Source organism: Sinohyriopsis cumingii, chromosome 15 (assembly GCF_028554795.1).
Source record: "Sinohyriopsis cumingii isolate HCF-2022 chromosome 15, ASM2855479v2, whole genome shotgun sequence".
In the NCBI taxonomy this organism is placed as follows: domain Eukaryota; kingdom Metazoa; phylum Mollusca; class Bivalvia; order Unionida; family Unionidae; genus Sinohyriopsis; species Sinohyriopsis cumingii.
The window spans coordinates 22,632,834-22,653,753 of record NC_142975.1 but is presented as its reverse complement, the minus strand read 5'-3'; the positions used below and the strand labels follow the sequence as shown (position 1 = coordinate 22,653,753).

The following is a 20,920-nucleotide window of genomic DNA, read 5'->3' as shown; positions in this document are numbered from 1 at the left end:
GTCGTCCAAACTCTGGTCTGTAAAGGGATGGAAATTATGTTAATAAAACAATGTCCCTCACTTTTTTCAGTTACAAGTAGGACAAGCTCTCAAAAGATTGCTTATGCTAAAACTAACTTTCATTATCAATCAATCAGGGACAGTCAAACCCATATATACTCTATTTTATCTTCACTGATTTATAGTATGGTTCTCGTTCTTTCACATCTGTAGTGATGTGAGTCCTTGAACAACTCTCAATGGTTGTAAGCCTTTTTCGACCATGCTGAATGGACACACTGAAAGATAATGTTCAAGTAACAGAAATGCCATCGGATAACCAGAGACCAATAAAATTGAATAGTCAAGTTATCTCCTCTGCAGGGATGCTAACAGGATTTCAGGATGTACTCCAAGTTTTGTGTGTGTGTGATCTCCAGTGAGGAAGTGGTGGGAATAGCCATTGTTAAATATCTCCCTAGCACTTAAATATCTGTCACTGTTTCTTACTGTTCCACTCTGTTACAGCTCTACTGAAATCAAAATTCTCGAAGAGATGTCATCTCTAGTTGTATAGCGATTATTACTGTGATGTCATTGGGCATGGTCATGTGGTTGTGGTGGGATCTTGGTTGGGATGGCATAAAGACTATAGGCTTACTCCATATTTGACAGCTAATTATGATGTTGTCAAAAGAATTCAAAAATTTCTAGCAATTCAGGTGGACTCGGATACTTGATTTATAGTCAATGAACAGGTTCTAAAATTGATTTATTTTGGAGCTCATAATGTTCCTCCATCACATTCAAGTTTTTGATAAATCCAAAGGTGAAATTGGTACAGTTGCATCCTAAACTACTATCGTGGCTACATCAAATGTTATTTAATGTGAGACTTTAATGCAAGAACTCATAGCTTCAGTGATTTTGGGGGTTTAAAAAATTAATTTCTTCTCAAGCAACTCAATTTGGTGCAGATTACATTGTTTTTTAATGATACGGTGAGAATTCTTGATGTGTAAAAATTGCACAAGAAATGAACATCAGATCAGAAAATTACTACCACTGGGAAAATACTGATAGGAATATACAGAAATAACGATATAATTATTTAAGTAGAATATGTGGTAACAATACGAGCGCTAGTTCTGCAACTTTGTGCAAAATACATCTTTTACAACTATTCTGTTGTTTCTAACAGCATTGTAATATGGCAGTAATTTCTGTCCACTTTTTACTTTAGTCCCTTGCTAATTAATAGTTTTGGATTTTACAACACTAAGCACATTTTACCTTTTGACAATAACACATCATTACAAATATTTAGATTGCAAGAAAATAGAAGTTACAATTTTATTAAAAGCACTGGTACCAGTAAGACTAAAGGAGATGGTAAAAAAAAAAAGAATCATGATGAACAGATTAGTAGTGTAGTAAAGGACTTAAAGTATTCTTTCATCAATTTCATCATCAGTTAATGATACTGCTTAAAAATGTATTGTACTAGATAATATACATTTTTAGTTATCCATTTTGCAATACAAACACCAAATGATGGCTTGGAACTAAGTGCCAAAAGGTCTGCAGAAAATACCACCATGATCAAAATATACATAGGAAGAACCAAACACAAACAGGACAAATTTTTATCCATCTTGCTTCGAGTTTACACAGATCAGTCAGTCTCTTATGTTTAATGTCATTTAATTTTTGCACATAGAGAGCATGTACATCATTTGGTCATACATCTGCATGATACAAAAGTTTGTCTTTCTCTTGTTTTGTTGAACAGTGGTTCTGCCAACTTGAGATCTACACAAACTTAATTATGTTGTATGGGGATTCTCTGATGTTCCCTACGAGCATAAATCTGTTAATTGTTTCTGAATTTAATATGATCCTCCTCTTCGGTGTACAAATATTATTCTGTGCTGTGAACTCCTTTCATTGCCTGCTGTCTGAAACGCATATGCATAACTAGCTTGAACAAGTTACTGTTCCTTATGATTGTGCAATTTTCAACATCTCACATGTATGGCCCCATGGGTATTCTCTCTTGGATATCTCGGTCCCAGAAAGAAAAGTTTTGAACCAAAGGTCTCGTTAGGATTTTAAAACTAAGAGTCCATGGCTCCCATTTTGGTTTAGAGTTTAATTTCTACATTCTTTAAAACACTAACATAGCTCTTGCTTGTCCATCAGAGTGAGTCTGAATTTTTTCGATCCAAGGAAGGTCTTATTCAAAGCACTAAGCTAGGCATCACACACTTTCTTACACTTGGCTAATGTCCCTTTCAAACTATCAGTTCTAGCAACTTTTAGTCCTCTCCTGAATCTCATAATCTTTGTCAGTTTTCTGTTGAACCCCAAAATACTCATTGAAGTCTATGCCTCAGCATGTCATGATTCCAAGGTCACGTGCAGTGCTTATTCCGTTACACTCGGAAATGAACACAAGAATGAAAGCTAAAGTTGTTTATTTGATGTACTGTTATAAATGACCACATGTGCATCTCTGGGTATTTCTGCCTCTTAATTCAAGCACTGTAAATATCAGTATATTTTACCACCCAGCTGCCAGTCAAAGCCTTTGATCTCGCCGCTTAGCTATTGCAGCATGTTCTTTTGATGTACTCTTATAATGGTGACGACGGGGGGGGGGGGGGGCTTTCAACCACTAAATTCTGTCATTGTAAATATCATCACAGCTAACTGATCAACACATTTTCCCACTATACAGGTAACTGAAGCAGGACTGGCAAGTCTTTGAATTTTACCGCCCACCTAAATAAAAAGAATTGGCGTCCAAATACGCGTGATTATAAGCGTTTCCGAGATCTCTGTCAGTTTTCACTAACATGAACCCTGCCAAAGATTCACTTCCTTGAATCAGTGTTTTGCTGCCTCTTATGCCAGATTTTTCTCTTCCATAATGCTGTATTAGGGTTTTAAGTCCAACATTCCCATTGTCTGCTTGTTTAGACATGGGTATATTTAACAAATGTAACCGGTATATTGTCCATCCAACACGTACATTGGACACGCACTCAACATCAATTTTAGGCTCAAAATCACACACTGGTATTTCCAGTGACATTTTTCCAATGTCCAACAGACCGATATACATGAAATTCATTGTTATCATAGCTATCACCAGCCAGTATTTGCCGACGAAAACTTCGTCTGAAGATATACCGTGTTGTGATTCGACCATTTTGGTTTCCTGTGTGGCACTTATTGGAAACACACATTTGTAAAACTAAAATGCTTGTTCCAGGGCCAAAGAACGAATCAAATTTAGTTTAACAGCCATTCATGTCGAACCGAAGTATCCACATATCTGGATGTCGCATCAAGTGATGTGAGACAGCTGCGGCAGCGCGAATTACGTCGCGAAATGCACTTTTAAAGTTAAATTTGAAAGTTTAATAAAAATTGCATACTGCGCAAAGGACATTTTTTTTTATATCCATGGCGTTGACATAATTTGCCGAACGTGCATCACTGCTTTAAAAGTACGCGAATTCGTACAAATTACGTGCACTCGCATGTACTGGCATCATTTTCTGACCCAATGTTTTATTCACGTTAGACCGCTGGGAGAGGGTAGATGCAATTTTAAATATATATTCGTTTTTTTTTTTTTTATTATCTTCTTTCTGACAACCCCACCAGCGATTTCTCATTTTGTTAGCACAACCCACAATAGAAGTGATTTTCCTAACCAACCTTCCACTGTCAGAATCAAAATACAGTGGAACCCCGCTATAATGCGCCCCGCCATAACGCGAATTCGGATATAACGCGGTCGTAGCATGGCTCCCGAAATTTCGTATATTCATTCACACATGGAGAAAAAAAATTTGGAGAAAAGTAAAAAAAACAAAACAAGAAATTAACTTCATTTTGGGCATGAGATTAGTTGTGACTTTTAAAATAATATGATCGTGGCATGGTTCCTGAAATTTGAAATTCATTTACGTGTATTTTTATCGGACCGTGAAAATAATGACAATGTCCTACATTCAGCTTTTTACCAATGGTTTGTACAAGCTCGCTCAGAAGGTGTTCCAATTTCTGGCCCAATTCTGAAAGCCCAAGCAGAGAAATTTGATCGCCGTATCAATGGAGATGATTCCAAATTTAAGGCGAGTAATGGCTGGCTAGACAGATTCAAGAAAAGGCACGCTATCAGCCAAGTTCTTGTGTCTGGGGAAATCCGCTCCGCTGACAAAGAGGCTGCCAATTCCTACCCGATTGGGCTTAAAAAGTTGCTGGAGGATGGTTGCTACACAGCCGACCAAGTTTACAACTGCGATGAGACTGGTTTATGTTATAAAATGTTACCCGATCGCACCCTTGCAACCAAGGCTGACAGTCACAAACGAGAAGGTTTCAAGAAGAGGAAGGACAGAGTGACTCTCTTATTTTGTGTTAACAAGTCTGGCAGCCACAAAGTCAGACCTCTGATGATTGGAAAATCGAAAGCTCCCAGATGTTTTCATCATGTAAATATGAAGGCACTTCCATTTCAGTACACTAACAGCAAGAATGCTTGGATGAATAGCTCCATATTTGACGACTGGTTTCACAAAACATTCGTTCCAGATGTTCGGGCTCATTTACGAAAACTCAAGCTGGAGGAAAAAGCTCTCCTCCTGCTGGATAATTGCCCTGCCCACCCCCCAGCGGAAAATCTTGTCAGCAGTGATGGCAAGATCAAAGTTTCGTACCTCCCGAAAAACACTACGTCAGAAATCCAGCCACTTGACCAAGGCATAATTTCCGTATTTAAACAAAATTATCGCCGTGAAATGATAAAGGGAATGGTAGCAGATAATAACGCATCCGTCGACACATCATTGGCATTACTCAACTTAAAAGAAGTATGTCACCTTGGAGGTAAAGCCTGGGATGCTATCACTGCACGCTGCATTGAACGATGCTGGATAAAGGGTCTTGGGCCAGCTTTTACGCCCTCGACACAAAATGATAGTGACGATGAGCTTGAATTTACAGGATTCACTGAAGACGACGTACGTTTAGCAGAAGAAGCACTCAAAAAATACGAGCACAGTCATCATGATATCCTTAACTGGTATTCAGTAGATGACATCTGCCCTATATACGAACACATATCAGATGACGAAATTGTTACAAATGTCAGCAGGAAGAATGAAGCTGCACAATCAGAACCTGAAACCAGTGACGATAATGATAACGATGACGATGGCACCCCAACTCCCCCACCAAAAGTGTCTGAAGCAGTAGTACATTTAGAAGCAAGTTTAAGGTGGCTGGAAACACAAGATGTTGACAGCGTCAAAGTCCTTCAATTAAGAAACATTCTTGACTTTGCTAGAACCCAACAGTTCGCGGCAAAGAAGCAAACGTCATTGGATATATTTTTCAAGAAATGATGAAATTTAAATTTGGAACCACACTGACTTTGCACTTTGCGCAACGATTAATTTAGCAGTTTTCACATGTTTCTTTTGATGTTCACAAAATCTGAAATAAAAGTTATTTGCACGCTGAAATCATGCGTTGATTGTTAATTATTCTTGCAGTTGTCGCATATGATAAAATTTTAGCGGTATGAAATTTGTACAGACACCGTATGTAGACCCGGGAATAGCTGCATGCAATGACCGTACGATATCAGACGGCAAGTAAATGGTTTCAATATTTTGTTCATCCTATATTTTACACGACGAATTCAGACTATTACAAAATTATTGAATATTTTAAATCTGTATGATTTTCAATGAAATTACATCCATTATGGATGAACTGCATGCCACGACGGCACGGTAGCATACGGTGTTGATACACTTTTCATGATATAGCGATAGTCTGGTATTATCGGTCAATCTGTATTATCGTTCAAACAAATAAAAATTAGTAAATGTTTTTAATGCACAGTAATAACCTATAAATATATTAGCCATTGATTATTTTGAATATATCTTAATTAATGCATTCCAGTTAATATTCATCTGATGATAAGCCGACTTTTGATCATTGTACATGTATACACGTATATGTTCTCGGAAAAAAGTTAAATATTGTAAAACCCCGCATTAACGTGACCCCGCTTTTAACGCGATCCGATTTTATGGACCCCGATCATCGCGTTATAGCGGGGTTCCACTGTAGTTCGAAACACATCCTCCTACAGAAGTTTTTTTGGAAGTGCCATCCCCGGGGGTGATATATGTTTTACTGGAACTGCCCTTATATACTTGATTCATAGTCAATGAACAGGTTCTAAAATTGATGTGTATTTTGGAGCCATGTTCCTCTATCACATTCAAGATTTGATTATAACAGAGGTGAAACTAGTATTGTTGCATCCTAAATTACTATCATGTTGAATTTAAATGTTATTTAATGTGAGACTTTGATACCAGAACTCAAAGCTTCAGTTATGGTTTGGGTTAAAAATGAATTTCTTCTCAAACAACTCAATTTGGTGCAGATTACATTGTTTTTTTAATGATACTGTGAGAATTTTTTATATGTAAAAATTACACAAGAAACTAACATCAGATCAGGCAGAAGTAGCCTATTTAACCAGATTCAACCCTGCAATAAATAAATGTTAGGGTCTAATACTCTTACCGATCATGGACCAGAGTCTGTCATCTTTTTACACTACTGAATCCAGCATCTGTCTTGGCTGCAGTATTGGAAGTGTGATGACATCATCAACCATCATTTCTACCATCCTAACAAGATTTTCTATTCAGGAAATAAAAACAAGTTAAACATTTTGTTTTGTGAAATTACTTTCAAAGTGTTATTCATCCTGTGGCAGAATCAGCTACTTCTGCCTGATGGTGTCCTGTAGAAAAACTTTGTGACCATAATGGTGAAAATAAAGGTTAATTCACCAGATTAGATTCATGTGATGGTTGTCCAAGAGTTATGTATTGGTACATTACTGTATGTTGAATAGATATGTGTAGCTTTTCAATCTTTTTGTGATTCTGAAGCGATAAAGACTTGTGAAAGTCAAATCAAGTGGAGGTGGGGTCCTTGCTGTCCTTATGTTAATTTATTGTACAGATAAGGTGATTTCGTGTTGTTAGAGATTTCATTGTACTTTATTGATGAAACATCAGACTCATGTGGGGTGAGCAGCAGCTCTGCTCAGATGGTTCTTTTGTCATACCAAGAAACCAGATTTTTGGCCAAGAATCAGTTCCCATCTAGGAGTAATTGAAAGGTTATCAATTGCTCTGTCATTTGTCAACCTTTCTTGAAAGGCAAAACTCCAGTTTGTGCTTTGAAGTACATGTACATGTATATGTAAAGAAAGCATTTACTGAATCATCAGAAATTTTCCTACTGGTAAAGAATGAAAAGCAGTACATCACTTTCCAGAATTTGGCCTCTTGGCTTAAAAGGTGGTTCATTGGTATATTCAGAGATCCCACATTATTAAATACACTTAAGGATGTCAGCTTGAAATTAAAGTTATCACAACAAACTTGCATTTGATTGCAATTATTTGATATCGGACATTATTGAGGCTGTTGGCTGGAATGCAGTTGACTTTCTCCAGCTTTTATCTTTGGGATTTAGCCTCCGAGAACTGCTCTGGTGGCTTAGTGGTTAGAGCATCTGACTCGGATGTGGGAGGTCATGGGTTTGATCCCTGGATGAGTCATACCAAAGACTTTAAAAAAATGGTACTAACAGCTACCTCGCTTGGTGCTCAGCATTAAGAGGTTAGTGTTAGGACTGGTTGGCCTGGTGTCAGGATAATGTGACTGGGTGGGACATCATGCTACATATCTGCAGCATGATGTCCCAGTACTAGACAATGCTATAAACTGCCACACTGCAGACATCGTAGCAATATGACTGATTTTTTTTTTAAAGCTACGTTAAAAATCTAAGTCACACACACACATAGCCTCAGATAGTAGAGCGCTGAATCATAGGCCCAGTGGCAGCTGCCCAAATGCCCAATGGAGGCATTGGTTTAAGGCTTTCATTGGATTCACCCAGAAACGTTTTGGCAAGTAAACCATGTACTATATAATTCTCCTTGCTTTCAGGTTCAAGCTTCACAATGATTACATGTTGATCAGTTTCATAGTTATCCCTCAATTGTGCTGCCTCTTTGTTAGGAGAATGGTCTTACCCTTCACATCAAGATTCCAATCATTACATCCATCAGTGGGTTACCATGGTAGAGGTGGATGCTTTCATATTCCTTCTCTAGTTATTTGTTCTCCTCACATAAATGTGATTGGGTAATGAATTTAATGGATAATGGGCATATTTACTGTAAATTGTGTCTCTCCAAGACTTGTGTATAAACCCTCCCAAACTTCCCCATATATATAAGCATCCACTGTGAAGTATTGCTCAGGCTTAAACTGACATGTAGTGGAGTTGAATGAGCTAAGTATAATGGTATATTGGAAAGGTTTCTTCTCATAGATAATATTATATTTGACACATAGACAGTAAAGGCTAATTATTTACTGGTTTTGGGAGGGGTGTGTTCAGTAGATAGTGGAAGTTATTTCCAAATTGTGTCAATTTAGTATTTTCAAAGAAGCATAATTTACTTTAGAAGTTTTCTTTCTAGCAAATTTTATAAAGACCACTGTGGGGCTTTGCAAATGTCCTTAATATAAAGTAATTTCTTACTATATATCTTGCATAAGTTTCAGTTGTACTTCTCATTATCATCAAATTCACCCTCACTTTTTTGCTAAAATATTGTTTCAATGCATGAGAAATAAATAATTTAAAAACCCAAGGAAAATATTGATTTCATTTCAGCTTTGAGAAGTACAGATTTCATCCATCTCTCAAACTAACCAGACGTTTTTACCCTCACACACATAATTTGGATGGATTCTTTGTTGCCAAATTGAAGAAATTCTCAAATAAGATTCCTGGACAAACTAAAGGTATGTTTCTTAATTTCAAGTTTCTACATTATATAGTTGAAAATTAGATGGATAAATAATGACTTCGAAGTTGATTATAAGACAATATTGTTCTGTGTTGACACACCAATATTTTCAACATTACTTATTCCAGACCTGCCAACTCTTATGATTTTGCTGCAAGTCTTAAGAAAATTACCCGTAAAATATGGATTTACGGCATACTGTCAGAAACTACAGAAAAATGATGGTTGCCGAAAAATCCATATAATTGGTTCATCCGTGTTTTATTTGGATGCGGGTTTCACCTTAGAATTAGTGAATTAGTCAGGGAACTGGACTAATTTTACAGCAGCACCCCAGACACTTGAAACTGCACCTATTTGTTCATCAGAAGTGTCTGCATGATAAACTGTTGATTATATAATTTTTTTAAATGGCGTGCAGAAAGTGATGCATATTTAAGATGAACGGGAAATTAAGCTTCTAGGAAAGTGTTAATAACCAAGGCTGAAAAAGAAGTAAAACCACAACATCAGTATCAACAGATTATGTCTGAATGGGGGAAAAGACAAGTGATGTAATAATCAAGAATAGATTTGGGTTGAATCACCAAATAGCTACTCAACAAATCTGAAAATAGTGATCACAGATGTTTTAATGAATCTCATTATTTATAGATGATGAAGCAGGGATTTACATTTTTGAACCTGACTGAAGAGTCTATCATAAAGTTTGGATCAGAGAAAATGAACAGAGCGCACAAATCACTCAACAGTGTCAGACTGTCAAGAGAGCTTTATATGCATTATTGTCATCCAGGTATGTGTGCTTTACTCGGCTGGTGTCAGTTGACATTTTTTATGCCTCCAAAGTGTTGACAAAGTTGTGGAATGCTACTGAACCACTGTCCACCCACCAGTAGTGGAGGTATCCATCTAATTAATGACACTGCACCAGTGCATATATCCTCCATTACCACAAAATTCCTGAAGGAGCACAGCATCCAAACATTTCCACATCCTCCTTGCAGCTCTGATTTAGCTCCAGTTGATCTTTGCCTGAATCAAATTTTTGCTATGGAGCAGAAGATTTAATGATGCCATGTGGTTTGACATGAAGTTTTCCAGTATGTGAACAACGTACCAAAAGGTGAATACAAAATGACATTTAATAATTGGATAATCAGATTGAAAAAGTGTTTAAAAGTGCATGGGAAGTACTATGAAGTGATGCCTTTATACTCTGATCACTAATAAAGAACTATGCTGTACAGGATACTAATATTCTGAATGTGTTAAATACCTCTTGTTGAAAATAAATAAGAGTTCATATCCAGTTGAATAACATTCCCACAGTTCCACCTCTATGCAAATTCCTCAGGGTTGAGACCACATTTAATTGCCTTGCTACTTAAAACATGTTATGTTTTTAACAGTACTCTTAACCATGTCTCAATCAAAAACATTATGGTTAGAAAATTAACTTCCTTTACTTCCCAGATCCAGTTGTTTCTGAAAGACAAAAAATATTATTCATTCCAAGTTGTACACTATAATATCTATGGGAAGAAATTCCTCAAAGATACTGTTGTAAATACTAAGATACCATTATATAGTCAAGCCTGTATACAGCAGCCATCCATGGGAAAAGGCAAATGTTGCCTTTATAGACAGGTGACCTCAAGAGGCAGGTACAGGTCAAACGTGGTTCATGAAAAATGTATGAGCTGAATAGCATTGTTATTTAGTAGTACAGTGGTACCTCGGGTTACGAACTTAATTCGTTCCAGAACTCGGTTCGTAACCCGAAACATTCGTAACCCGAAACATTGAAATCAATGAAATAGAGACAATCCGTTTCAAGATGAAAGAATCGTTCTTTTTTATTAACATCCGGTCGTTTACCTGACAAAACGCAAAGAATATGTGTACTTCACATATTAAATAAAGAGAAAGAAAACAACTAAATAAATTAAATGTAAAATAAAAAAAGATTTAGTCCATCTTTCTTACCAAGAAAATGATCATGGGAAATTTGTCACTTTGTTTGCTATTCTGAATCATTAGTTTCAGGAGTTTCTTGTCGCTGTTTCTTGGCAGCCAACTGGGAATCTTTCTGCACCAAGAAACTATCAAGGGAAATTTGTCGCTTCCTTTGCTGGAGAATCTTTCTGAAGTGGGCCATCGCGTTATCATTCATCAGGTTTACTGCCCTGTTAGCAACAAGTTTGTTTGGATGATGGTTCACAATGAAGTCTTCGACATCTGCCCACTTGCTGCAAATTTCTTTAATCCTGGCAGTTGAAACGGTCACTGGCTCCTCCTCATCAGACAACTGCTCCTCCTTTAATGTCTTTAGCTGTTCATTCTGAAGATCCACAAGCTCATCTGTAGTGAGCTCTCCACTGTGGTCCTCAATCAGCTCCTCCAAGTCGTTGCCATCGACTTCCAGGCCCATTTTTTTTGCCCAAAGACACAATCTCATCCACTACAGCTGTTGCGTCTGCCTCTAATCCTTCAAACTCTTCTCTCTCTGGTACACACGATGGCCAAACTTTCTTCCAGGCAGACTTCAAGGTACGGGTGGAGACATCATTCCAGGCCTTGTCAGTGAGGTTGATGCAGTGGAGGATGTTGAAGTGGTCTTTCCAGTAATCTCTCAGAGTCAATTCGGTGTCATTAGTGACCTGAAAACACCTTGAGAAGAGCTCCTTTGTGTACAGTTTCTTGAAGTTGGAGATCACTTGCTGGTCCATGGGTTGAAGCAGAGGAGTGGTGTTGGGAGTTAGTACTGCGTGGCCTTTGTTTGTACTGTACGCGATCGTTTGTCTCCAACGTTAAACCTTGCTCTCTCTCTCTCTCGCCTTCGTTCGTAACCCGAGGCACTGTTCGTTACCCGAGACAAAAAATTCTCGAAGTTGTTGCTCGTAACCCGAATTGTTCGTGACCTGAGGCGTTCATAACCCGAGGTACCACTGTATTATCATTATCATTGTTTCACATGTTTTATTATTAGCAGTAGTAATTTGATACCAACATACATGTATTTAGTTTATCTATTTAGCAAAAATCAAGAAAACTAAAACTGTATAATCATTTCTCTCTCCCTCCCTCTCTCTCTCTCTCTCTCACACACACACACACACACAGACATTTATCTCATTATCAGTAGAAACTGCTTCTAATCAAATTTACTAATTGACAGCTTACCTGTAATTGTTTGTGAAACAAGCCCGACTTTTTGTTAGGGCAGAAGGTATACATGAAAACAGGCATTCACACTTTAAACAATTGATGGATTAAACTGTTGCTCAGACTCGCCAAGATCAAAAGATATTGATTAGGGGGAAACAAATAAAAGCTTCTGGGGCTATTGTAAGTAGCACCTTAATATCGCACATGTCATTGATGGTTTGGTTGTATCACATGACTTCTGCATTGACATGAGCTCTCTGCATGATGAATCTATCTTTTTGGCAGTGAATTCCAACTTTTTGATAGGCAATTATCTGTTAACCTACACTACAAGATAAGTGTCCAAATTTAGAATATGAGGTTTGAAGGGTCAGAGGAGACTCAGATTACTAAACAATTAGGTATTTCACTAGTGCAGTGTCCGACCTGTAAGGTTAAAAACTGCCTTGCTTTCAAAGTCAGTATGTTGACATCTTTGAGCTTTGCTGGATTATGAAGTACAATTGAATATGCAATGTTTAAACATCGATTAACATAATATTCCTCTATATATACAATGCCTTGCTCATCAAATAAAAGAAATATAATTTACATATTTGGAGTGGTTACTGTTGTTATACTCCAGTGACCACTGAAGGCAGGGTGAAACCACTGCATGATTAAGATGCAGATGGCCACTGAAAGCAAAAGACATGTGACCACTCATTACATGGTATTTATACAGGAAATTTGCCAGGTGAAATTAGAATGGCCATTGCGACCAGGTGACCACTGAACTCGAGTGACCATTAGAACAGGTTTGTAATTGCATTATCTACCTCTGCTAGGTTGCTACTCATATACCAAAAGTTATCAGTTTTGTAAGGTTTCTCTCTGTACAGGTAATATTCTATCTGTCACTTTCCAAAATAATACTGGACCAGTTTAGTCAGTCTTCACATAGAGCATCCTGGCATAAAAGGTCATGAAGACTTTTACAACTGATATTGCTCCACCATCCAGTATGACCATCATTGCTCAATGTACAAACACATTTAATCAAATTCTTCTACAAAACTGCTTAACAGAATTTGACTAAGGTTTATAGAAAGTATCCTGGCATGAAGACCTCTTTACAAATGATGCAGATATATCCTTGAATATGGCCACCATTACTAAAATTATATAAACCTTTAAATGACTTCTGAAACAGTGAACAGATTTTGACCAAATTTGACATAAGTCCTTTCAGTCTTGTACAAATGATTCTGATCTGCCATTAACATTGGCCACCAATACTAACATTATTAAAATAAAAAAAAATAGTGAAAACAATTGCATTCAGCAGAATTGAACCAAAGTTGAAAGAAGCATGGTATGAACTAGTCCTTTCCATTGTGGACAGATTATACTGATCTGCCTTCATATATAAATACTAATTAAACCTTTAAATCACTTTTCTCAAAAGCAACCAAAGAGACTTTGATCAGGTTTTGGGAAGCATTCTTGCAGAAGTCATTTCAGATACAAATGATGCCAGTCTGCCATAAAATATTAAAAATGGAAGGAAACTTGACAGCAACTTCTTCATAAACCACATTTCAATATCTGACCTTTTTATTTGGTACATTGTTGTTATTGTGGACTGCCATTTCAGTTGGGTGAAGAATGATGGTAGCCAAGGAATGTCAAATATGGCAGAACTACCAGTTAAGTTTCTTTAATCAAATAAAGGCTGAATGTGATTAGAAAATTGCATCTATAGTTCTTCTGACTAGGCATTCTACAGGTACCATTGCTCTTCAAAGAATGGAGATGGTGCTCTACACTAATCTAAATATTGTAACAATTAGATTTTGCCAGGATTTACTTGATAAGTAAAATGGCATTAGAGTAAATATAAAATGAATAAAGTAATTCGACTAAAAGTTTGACAGTGTCACTTAGGGGTGCCAGTTATGTGAGATCTTCCTGAAAATTGGACCTTTTATAAAAAGTGGTTAGAGAGTCTGCCTCGGAAGCGGGAGGTAGTGGGTTTGAACCCTGGATGAGTCATACCAAAGACTTACAAAAATGGTACTAACAGCTGCCTTGCTTGGTGCTCAGCATTAAGAGGTTAGTGTTAGGACTGGTTGGCCTGGTGTCAGGATAATGTGACTGGGTGGGACATCATGCTACATGTCTGCGGCATGATGCCCCAGTTCTAGACATCACTATAAACTGTCACACCGCAGACATCATAGCAATATGACTGAAAAATTGCTAAAGCTACATTAAAAATCCAAATCACACACACACATAAAATACTGTATAAGCTTACTACAGTAATGGGCAACAATTTTATGTATTATTTAGCTCTTCAAAATTTTCAGATCAATTTTAAAAGACGACTCTGGTTGTATGGTGAGACATTTACAAGGTGCAATAGAGCAATAAAGGCTAGTGGCAGCATCAGTCAAAGGCTATTACAGGAGCCATGGTGGCTTGGGTGGAGTTTGAAATCCACATAATTTAATTAAATATGGATAGTGGGAGTAATCCAGACTGTTTCTAAGTGTTTTATTCTGACAAGTTCGGTTTGGTTTTGGTATTTTAGTGTTTACAAGTTTATGTCATGAAGAGGCAAGTAAAGTGTATTGCTGAATGACACACCACAGTAGCTGGTCTGATTATCGGAATTAAAACGCACCATCTGATCAGACCAGATTGCTACTATAGAGTATCCTTTGACATGCACTTTTCTCTGGGTGACTTGGTAAGGAATAGCCTTGAAATTGGTCTGGTTTAAATTTCATGGTTGGAGGTGTCCTGAAAAAATTGCCTTCAACCCTCCATCCCATCCTCAGCAGTTGTCACCTCATGCATAACAGAGATCACCCATCAGTCAGGATTTTTGGTTCGTTTACCTCAGAAACCTTTAGAAATGTTAAATAATGTACCTGCCAGCATACCATAAGAAGTTACTAATAGAGCCAGCAGTAGCCAGCCAGTACAGTTTTATTAGGATTTTTATCCTTGTAGGTACTGAACTGCAACAATTGCACAAACTTTAGAGTTCAGTTGTCAGAGGACATACAATTATACCTATCTTTGGTATATAAAGTGTACTTCTGCCAACCCTTGTATCATCTATGCAAGCTGTCAGACTAGTTTTTCAGACACCATTGAAAGGTAGAACAGCACATGTGATCCAAGTCATGTGGCAAAGAAGCCTTTAGTCTTCATCCCAACAGTATTTTACTAGTATGGTGTAGCATTTCCTTTTGGCACTTCTGTTGACAATTACCTGCATTTTTCCATTTGTTACAGTCACTTCTAGTCAGTTTCAAGGAGTGGAATGGGAAACCACATATGCGAACCTTTTGACACCTTTGATTTTAGTCTGAGTCTTAGATGAAACAAATTAGCTTATAAACTGTCACAACTATTTTGTGTGATTTCTTTAGACAGAAGGTTTTGCAGCCAACCTCTTTTGAGTTTTCAGGCACCTACACTCCAGTTTATGCCTTCATCTACCATCCCAGTTTCTGACCAGACCATCCAACAGACCACCTGGCTATTCCTTGCTATGTATGATCAGAAATTGGTTGCTACCAGGAGGAAGGCTCCAAATCGGATGCCTGTTCCATGGGCTATTATGGGGACCATTCTGGTCTATCCAACTGTATAGCCATCTCACCATCAGCCCCACTGCTTCCTTCACCAATTAAGCCACTGTCAGCCACCAGGCTCCCTGTTGGTGGATGGTCCTGGAATTCATAGCATTTCCCATGGCCCAGTACCAACACTTCTACTATAAATACTTTCCTTCTAATGGGCAGAGATGGTTGGCTTGGCAGATGAGGATAGCCCTAGCAGAGAAAATGGAAAAGATACCTCAACCAGATGCAAAACCAGATTCTTCCAAGGAAAGGACAGAGTTGATTTTTATGGTGGTGATTGAAGAGATCAGCAGAATCTTGTTTCCCACAGAAAGCTGTCCCTTACTGTCATCAGATCAGATATACCATGTCAGGGCATTATTAGATGGGGACAATGAACTTGATCATCCCATATTACATTAACTTCCTCAGTCCTGTAAGATTGAGGAGAATGCTGATTGTATGTTGGAAAGTAAGATTGGATCCTATTAATTACATGGCTTTTATACTCCTATTCATTGACCTCAGGTATAAGACACTTTTAAACACCTGTCATGTGAATGTTCCAAGCCTTGATAAGGAAGGTATTTCAGTGGTAAACATGTCTGCAGAGCTTTTCTACAAGGCAAATCACAGAAATGTTTCAGACAGCCTTGAAGATAGAAGTAAGATATAAATATGTTTGTGACTTTGTACTTGCTGGACTAGACAGAACTAACTACTTTCAGACTTACAGAGAAATCAGAAAATTAATGTTCCTGGAGTCTCCACACATGCCTGATTGCCAAAATTGTGAATTGGCATCTCACCTTATTATGGTGAATGTTCTACTGCTTTGTGCAATCTTGACTTTATAAGATATAATGCCCTCCTACTGCCTTTGTCAGCATCAGTCTCAATGCTGAAAGGATCATTGCCAGAAAGAGACATTGATGTGTCACCAGCAATAGTTATGACCACAATAGCATTTTGTTGGCAAAAGGCTTTCTAGGACAGATAGTGAAGCTTTGGTTGTGCTCTTCCAACCCCATCCCCCAAAGTTCGGGATGTAGACAGCCCAGACATTAAGATTTTATCAAAGGGAGGATGAATTGGATGTCAGCCTCAGTTTGAGGGATGCCTACTTTTACATTCCAGTTCAGTCTTCGTTATCAGATAAGTGCCTTCATCGGCTTTCCCATCAACCATGCATGAGTTCCATGCACTGCAGTCCATTTCAGATTTATCCTCAGTCCTTGGGCCCTCTTCAGATCAACCTTGGCAACAGTAATGGCAGAATACCCTAGCAACATAATAAAGAAACAACTCAGGTACAAGATATGTACCAGTTGCTTTCACAAGCTATTCCCCTTTGTGTCTTTTGTACCTGATCCAAAGGCCTGGCCAGTGGGGCCTTTAATTCAACGAGGACAGGATTTTGAAAGATATCAGTAGGAGTAGTACATTTAAATACCTAGGGGTACAGTTTATAGTAACATTTTGATAGTTCAACTGTGTTTGTACTCTTGCAGATAAATAGAAACGTGAATAAAGAATTTTGTTGGTCTTCATGAATGCCTTGAGTTTAACTTATTACAACACCTGCCTGCCCATTGTGTGTATTCTGAGAGTGATTCAGAAAAAAAACGATCAGTGACTCAGTGACCTAGCAATAGATTTTTCCATGAAAATCAAGGCATCTCCCAAACTGCTTAACCAGCTGAAATGTTATGTCTTGCACCCAACAGACAAACTTCTCTTTAACAGTTGGCTCTTGTAGAATAGAGTTCAACTCTTAAAATGTTTGAGGGAAAGTATCAGATCTTTTCACTCTGGTGCAAGGACCATGACATTATTCCTTTATGAGTTTTGATCCTACAACTTTTTAAACAAATTTGTATGTTCATTGAGAAGTTAGTTTGAATTACTATTAAGGACTATAGCTCCATGATTACAGACAGCATGAGAGAGTGGATATAGGCCATGATTTCAGACAGCATGAGAGAGTGGATATAGGCCATGAGAAGGATCTCACTGACTTGTTGGCCAGTTTTGATCAGAGCTAATCCCAGTAAATCATGCTGTTTCCTGAATGGAATCTTTTGAGCTCTTATCTGGCTAAATTCCTCTAAGAATGAGCCTTTGTCCAAGACATTGCAGAAGCTGCTGCCAGCATACAGTACATTCTTCATAATAGTTTTGGCTTCAGTTTGTTTGGTGAGTGAGTTGCATTACCCTTTTAGCTGAACTGATGGTTCAGTTGTGTTAATGATTTATCTTTGGTTTGTGCCCTAAAACTGGTTACCATCTGCAGCTAACAGAAGGTTATCATTCATTCTCACTTATCATTAGATCCATCTGAAGAGTTGAAACCCCAAGATTCAGTTCATGTTTTGAAGTGGTATCTTAAACATTTTGAAAGAATCATTTGGGGTGGACATAACAAATTGTACCTCCTATTAAAGGAGGGAAAGCAGGGAATCACCCTTTGGCCATGGCCTCATGTCTTAAGTAGCAGATTCTTTAGTCATATTTGGAGGCTGGATCATATATGCCTACTGAAGATATCTATACATTTTATTAGAGCTATCTCTGCATTCAAACACACCTTATTGATTCAGTATATTTAGATTGTTGGCCAGTTAGTTTTCTCAAGCTTTTTGGCATCAGAGAAAAGAGAACTGAAGCTTGGAATCTAGTGTACCTAGTGTCAGTTGCCAAGATGTTCACCAAACCTTTGCCATCTCAAACTCATTGGCATTGGATGAAAGCTTTCACTTGATTCACCCAGAATTTCCTTTTAGTAAGGAAACAACACGTTTCTCCATTCCCACTGACTGAAGCTGAACAACACATGTTGCATATACCTTGATTTTACAGCCGCTTTGTAAAGATATTGGTCTTACTCTTCATGTGAATATCTCTTATGCCATGAGTCGCGAGAGTAGAAGTTGGATTTCATTGCATTTCTTCCTCTTCTCACGCCTACTCTCTAAACTTTAATGTGTTTGGGTAATATATTTGACAGAGAAATATTTTGAAAATAAATTTTGTCATCTTTCAGAATACTTAAACCCAGTCACATTACAGAAAAGCCCTCCCACACTTCCCCACAAATGTGAGCATCCTTAGTGTTGTAGCGATCAGGGTTAAACTGATGAACATCCAGTTTACAGGTAGCCAGGTAAACTGGAGTCAGGTAAGGTAATTATAATGGTATTTCAATAGAGTTTCTTCCCACAGCTACCACTGTTAAAGTCTTTATGATGTATATATGAGAAATACAGGTGTTCATCTTTCTGTGAGGTCTGGTTTAAAGTGATAGAAGTTAATTTCCTAATTTTAATGTGATCAAGTAAGTATGTTATTTTTCCTCCAAATGATGTAAACAGGTCAATGTTGTAACTCCATTATGCACAGTGGTTGCTCTACTGGTAGAGGCTGTGCAGCTTAAAGACTCTGTTAAAGCTGCACAGCCTCTACCAGTAGAGTAACCACTGTGCATAATGGAGTTACAACATTGACCTGTTTACAGTAAATGTCAGAAAAGCTCATAAAATATTGTTCATTGGAAATTTATAACAACTAGGTTTTTGTTTCAGATAAACCAACAGCAGATAAGGAAGAGTCAGGAGACACAGAGGTCCAAACTGGAAGAGAGGCTGAACACAGCTGAGTCTAATGTCAAAATATTCATCCCAGATTTTCGGTTTAAAGGAATTTCAGCCTGTGACTTTGTATTATACTAAGGAATTTCAGCCTGTGACTTTGTGTATTATACAGAAATAAATTAAAGTGATACAATGACAGTATTCAGACATTGCTGCTTTAAAATAATTAATGCTGTGCTAATATTTATTGATTGAGGTTTATCACAAGGCAAACAACACTGTCAGCTTGATGTTGGCTTTGTCTTTATCCCTGAAATTATGTTTTCCTGAGTCTGTGATGAGTGGAATGCAGTTTTCTAGAATGGCAACTGCATGCTAGATGGATGTCTGAAAGTTTCATTCAGCCCTCACTGTAATATCCTGCTTTTTCAATCTGCATCATATGCCATCACTGCCCTTTATAGCCTTGCTTGGGATTTGGTTGAAATTTCTTCAACTTTCCAGGTTTAAATTTAGGTTTTCCCTGTTTCATATTCTGCCACATTAATTTTGTTGTTAGGTGTCACCTGCATGATCTTTCTGTCTGCTTGGAGAATCAGCAACCCTTATTTTTAATGTATTTGGTGAGCAATTCATTGCCGTTTTAGCAGCACTCTTCGCTTGGGAGTTGCTACTTTCCTCCTTTCCTCGGTTCAGTGGCCCTTGCTAGTTGCATGTAAAGGATGTACTCAACATCATCTGTTGTAAATTCACCCTTTGTCTTTCTCGGGACAAGGGATAAGTAAGAAAGCATACTTTACAAGTAGCTAGTGAATTTATTCCTTTTAAGATAGCATATACATAAATATCTTTTTTGGAGGATGGGGCAGTAAGAAAATGCACTTGGATTGAACTGATTTCTTGTTGTAAGTCACAAGCCTGGCAGAGACATTGGACTTATCCTGGACTCAGTTATTATTTTCTATGTACATATTTTTAACCTTTAGTAATAATAATCATAGTAATAATAATAAGTGTTATTAGTTGTATTGCAACAGTTTTGAAGAAAGGATATGGTTATTATTTCATTTGTTACTTTTACTTCTTTCTAAAATTGTTGGTGTTGTTATGAGTGAAAATCAGTGTTATGAATGAAAATATATTTATATACATTCATGAACTCAAGGTGGATTGAAATATAGCTGATTGGGTTATGTATATATGTATGTGGCCTAGATTTCCACTTTCATGCAGTAGTTTGAGACAATGAATAGATACGCAGACTTGAAGAACTCTTCGTTCATTGATTTACCATGGACATATTGTTACAACTCTGTGGTCTTAAACTAAAAAACAGAAAAGAGTGAAAACCATCAAGTTTTGTAAAATTCAAAAGAGAATATATTATCATAGAATACAAAGTGAACATTTATATTTTAAAAAACTTACAATATTGCAAATTAAATCTCAGATAGTCTAAAAGGTTCTTTCACCAGTCCTAATGAATAAAGTTTTAGAACTTTAGAAATCTTTAAATTCCAGTGGTGTTCAAAATAAGATCCAACACTGAAAATGTTGATGTACCTGTGGTGGCTTGGAATGTGGAGATGTGTCAAACTCTTTTGATGGATCATAAAAGT

The 20,920-nt window shown here is 37.5% G+C and overlaps 1 protein-coding gene across 1 annotated transcript in view; it reads left to right on the top strand.

The window, feature by feature from the left end:
• Nucleotides 1-19,494, top strand: part of LOC149781403 (28S rRNA (cytosine-C(5))-methyltransferase-like) — a 122,676-nt gene extending 103,182 nt beyond the window's left edge. Inside the window, exons 17-18 of the mRNA XM_089935500.1 lie at nucleotides 8,785-8,915; nucleotides 19,293-19,494. Coding sequence (XP_089791626.1) covers nucleotides 8,785-8,915; nucleotides 19,293-19,366 — 205 coding nt within the window. The 3' untranslated portion in view covers nucleotides 19,367-19,494. The remainder of the gene's footprint in view (nucleotides 1-8,784; nucleotides 8,916-19,292) is intronic.
• The last annotated feature ends 1,426 nt before the right edge of the window (nucleotides 19,495-20,920 follow it).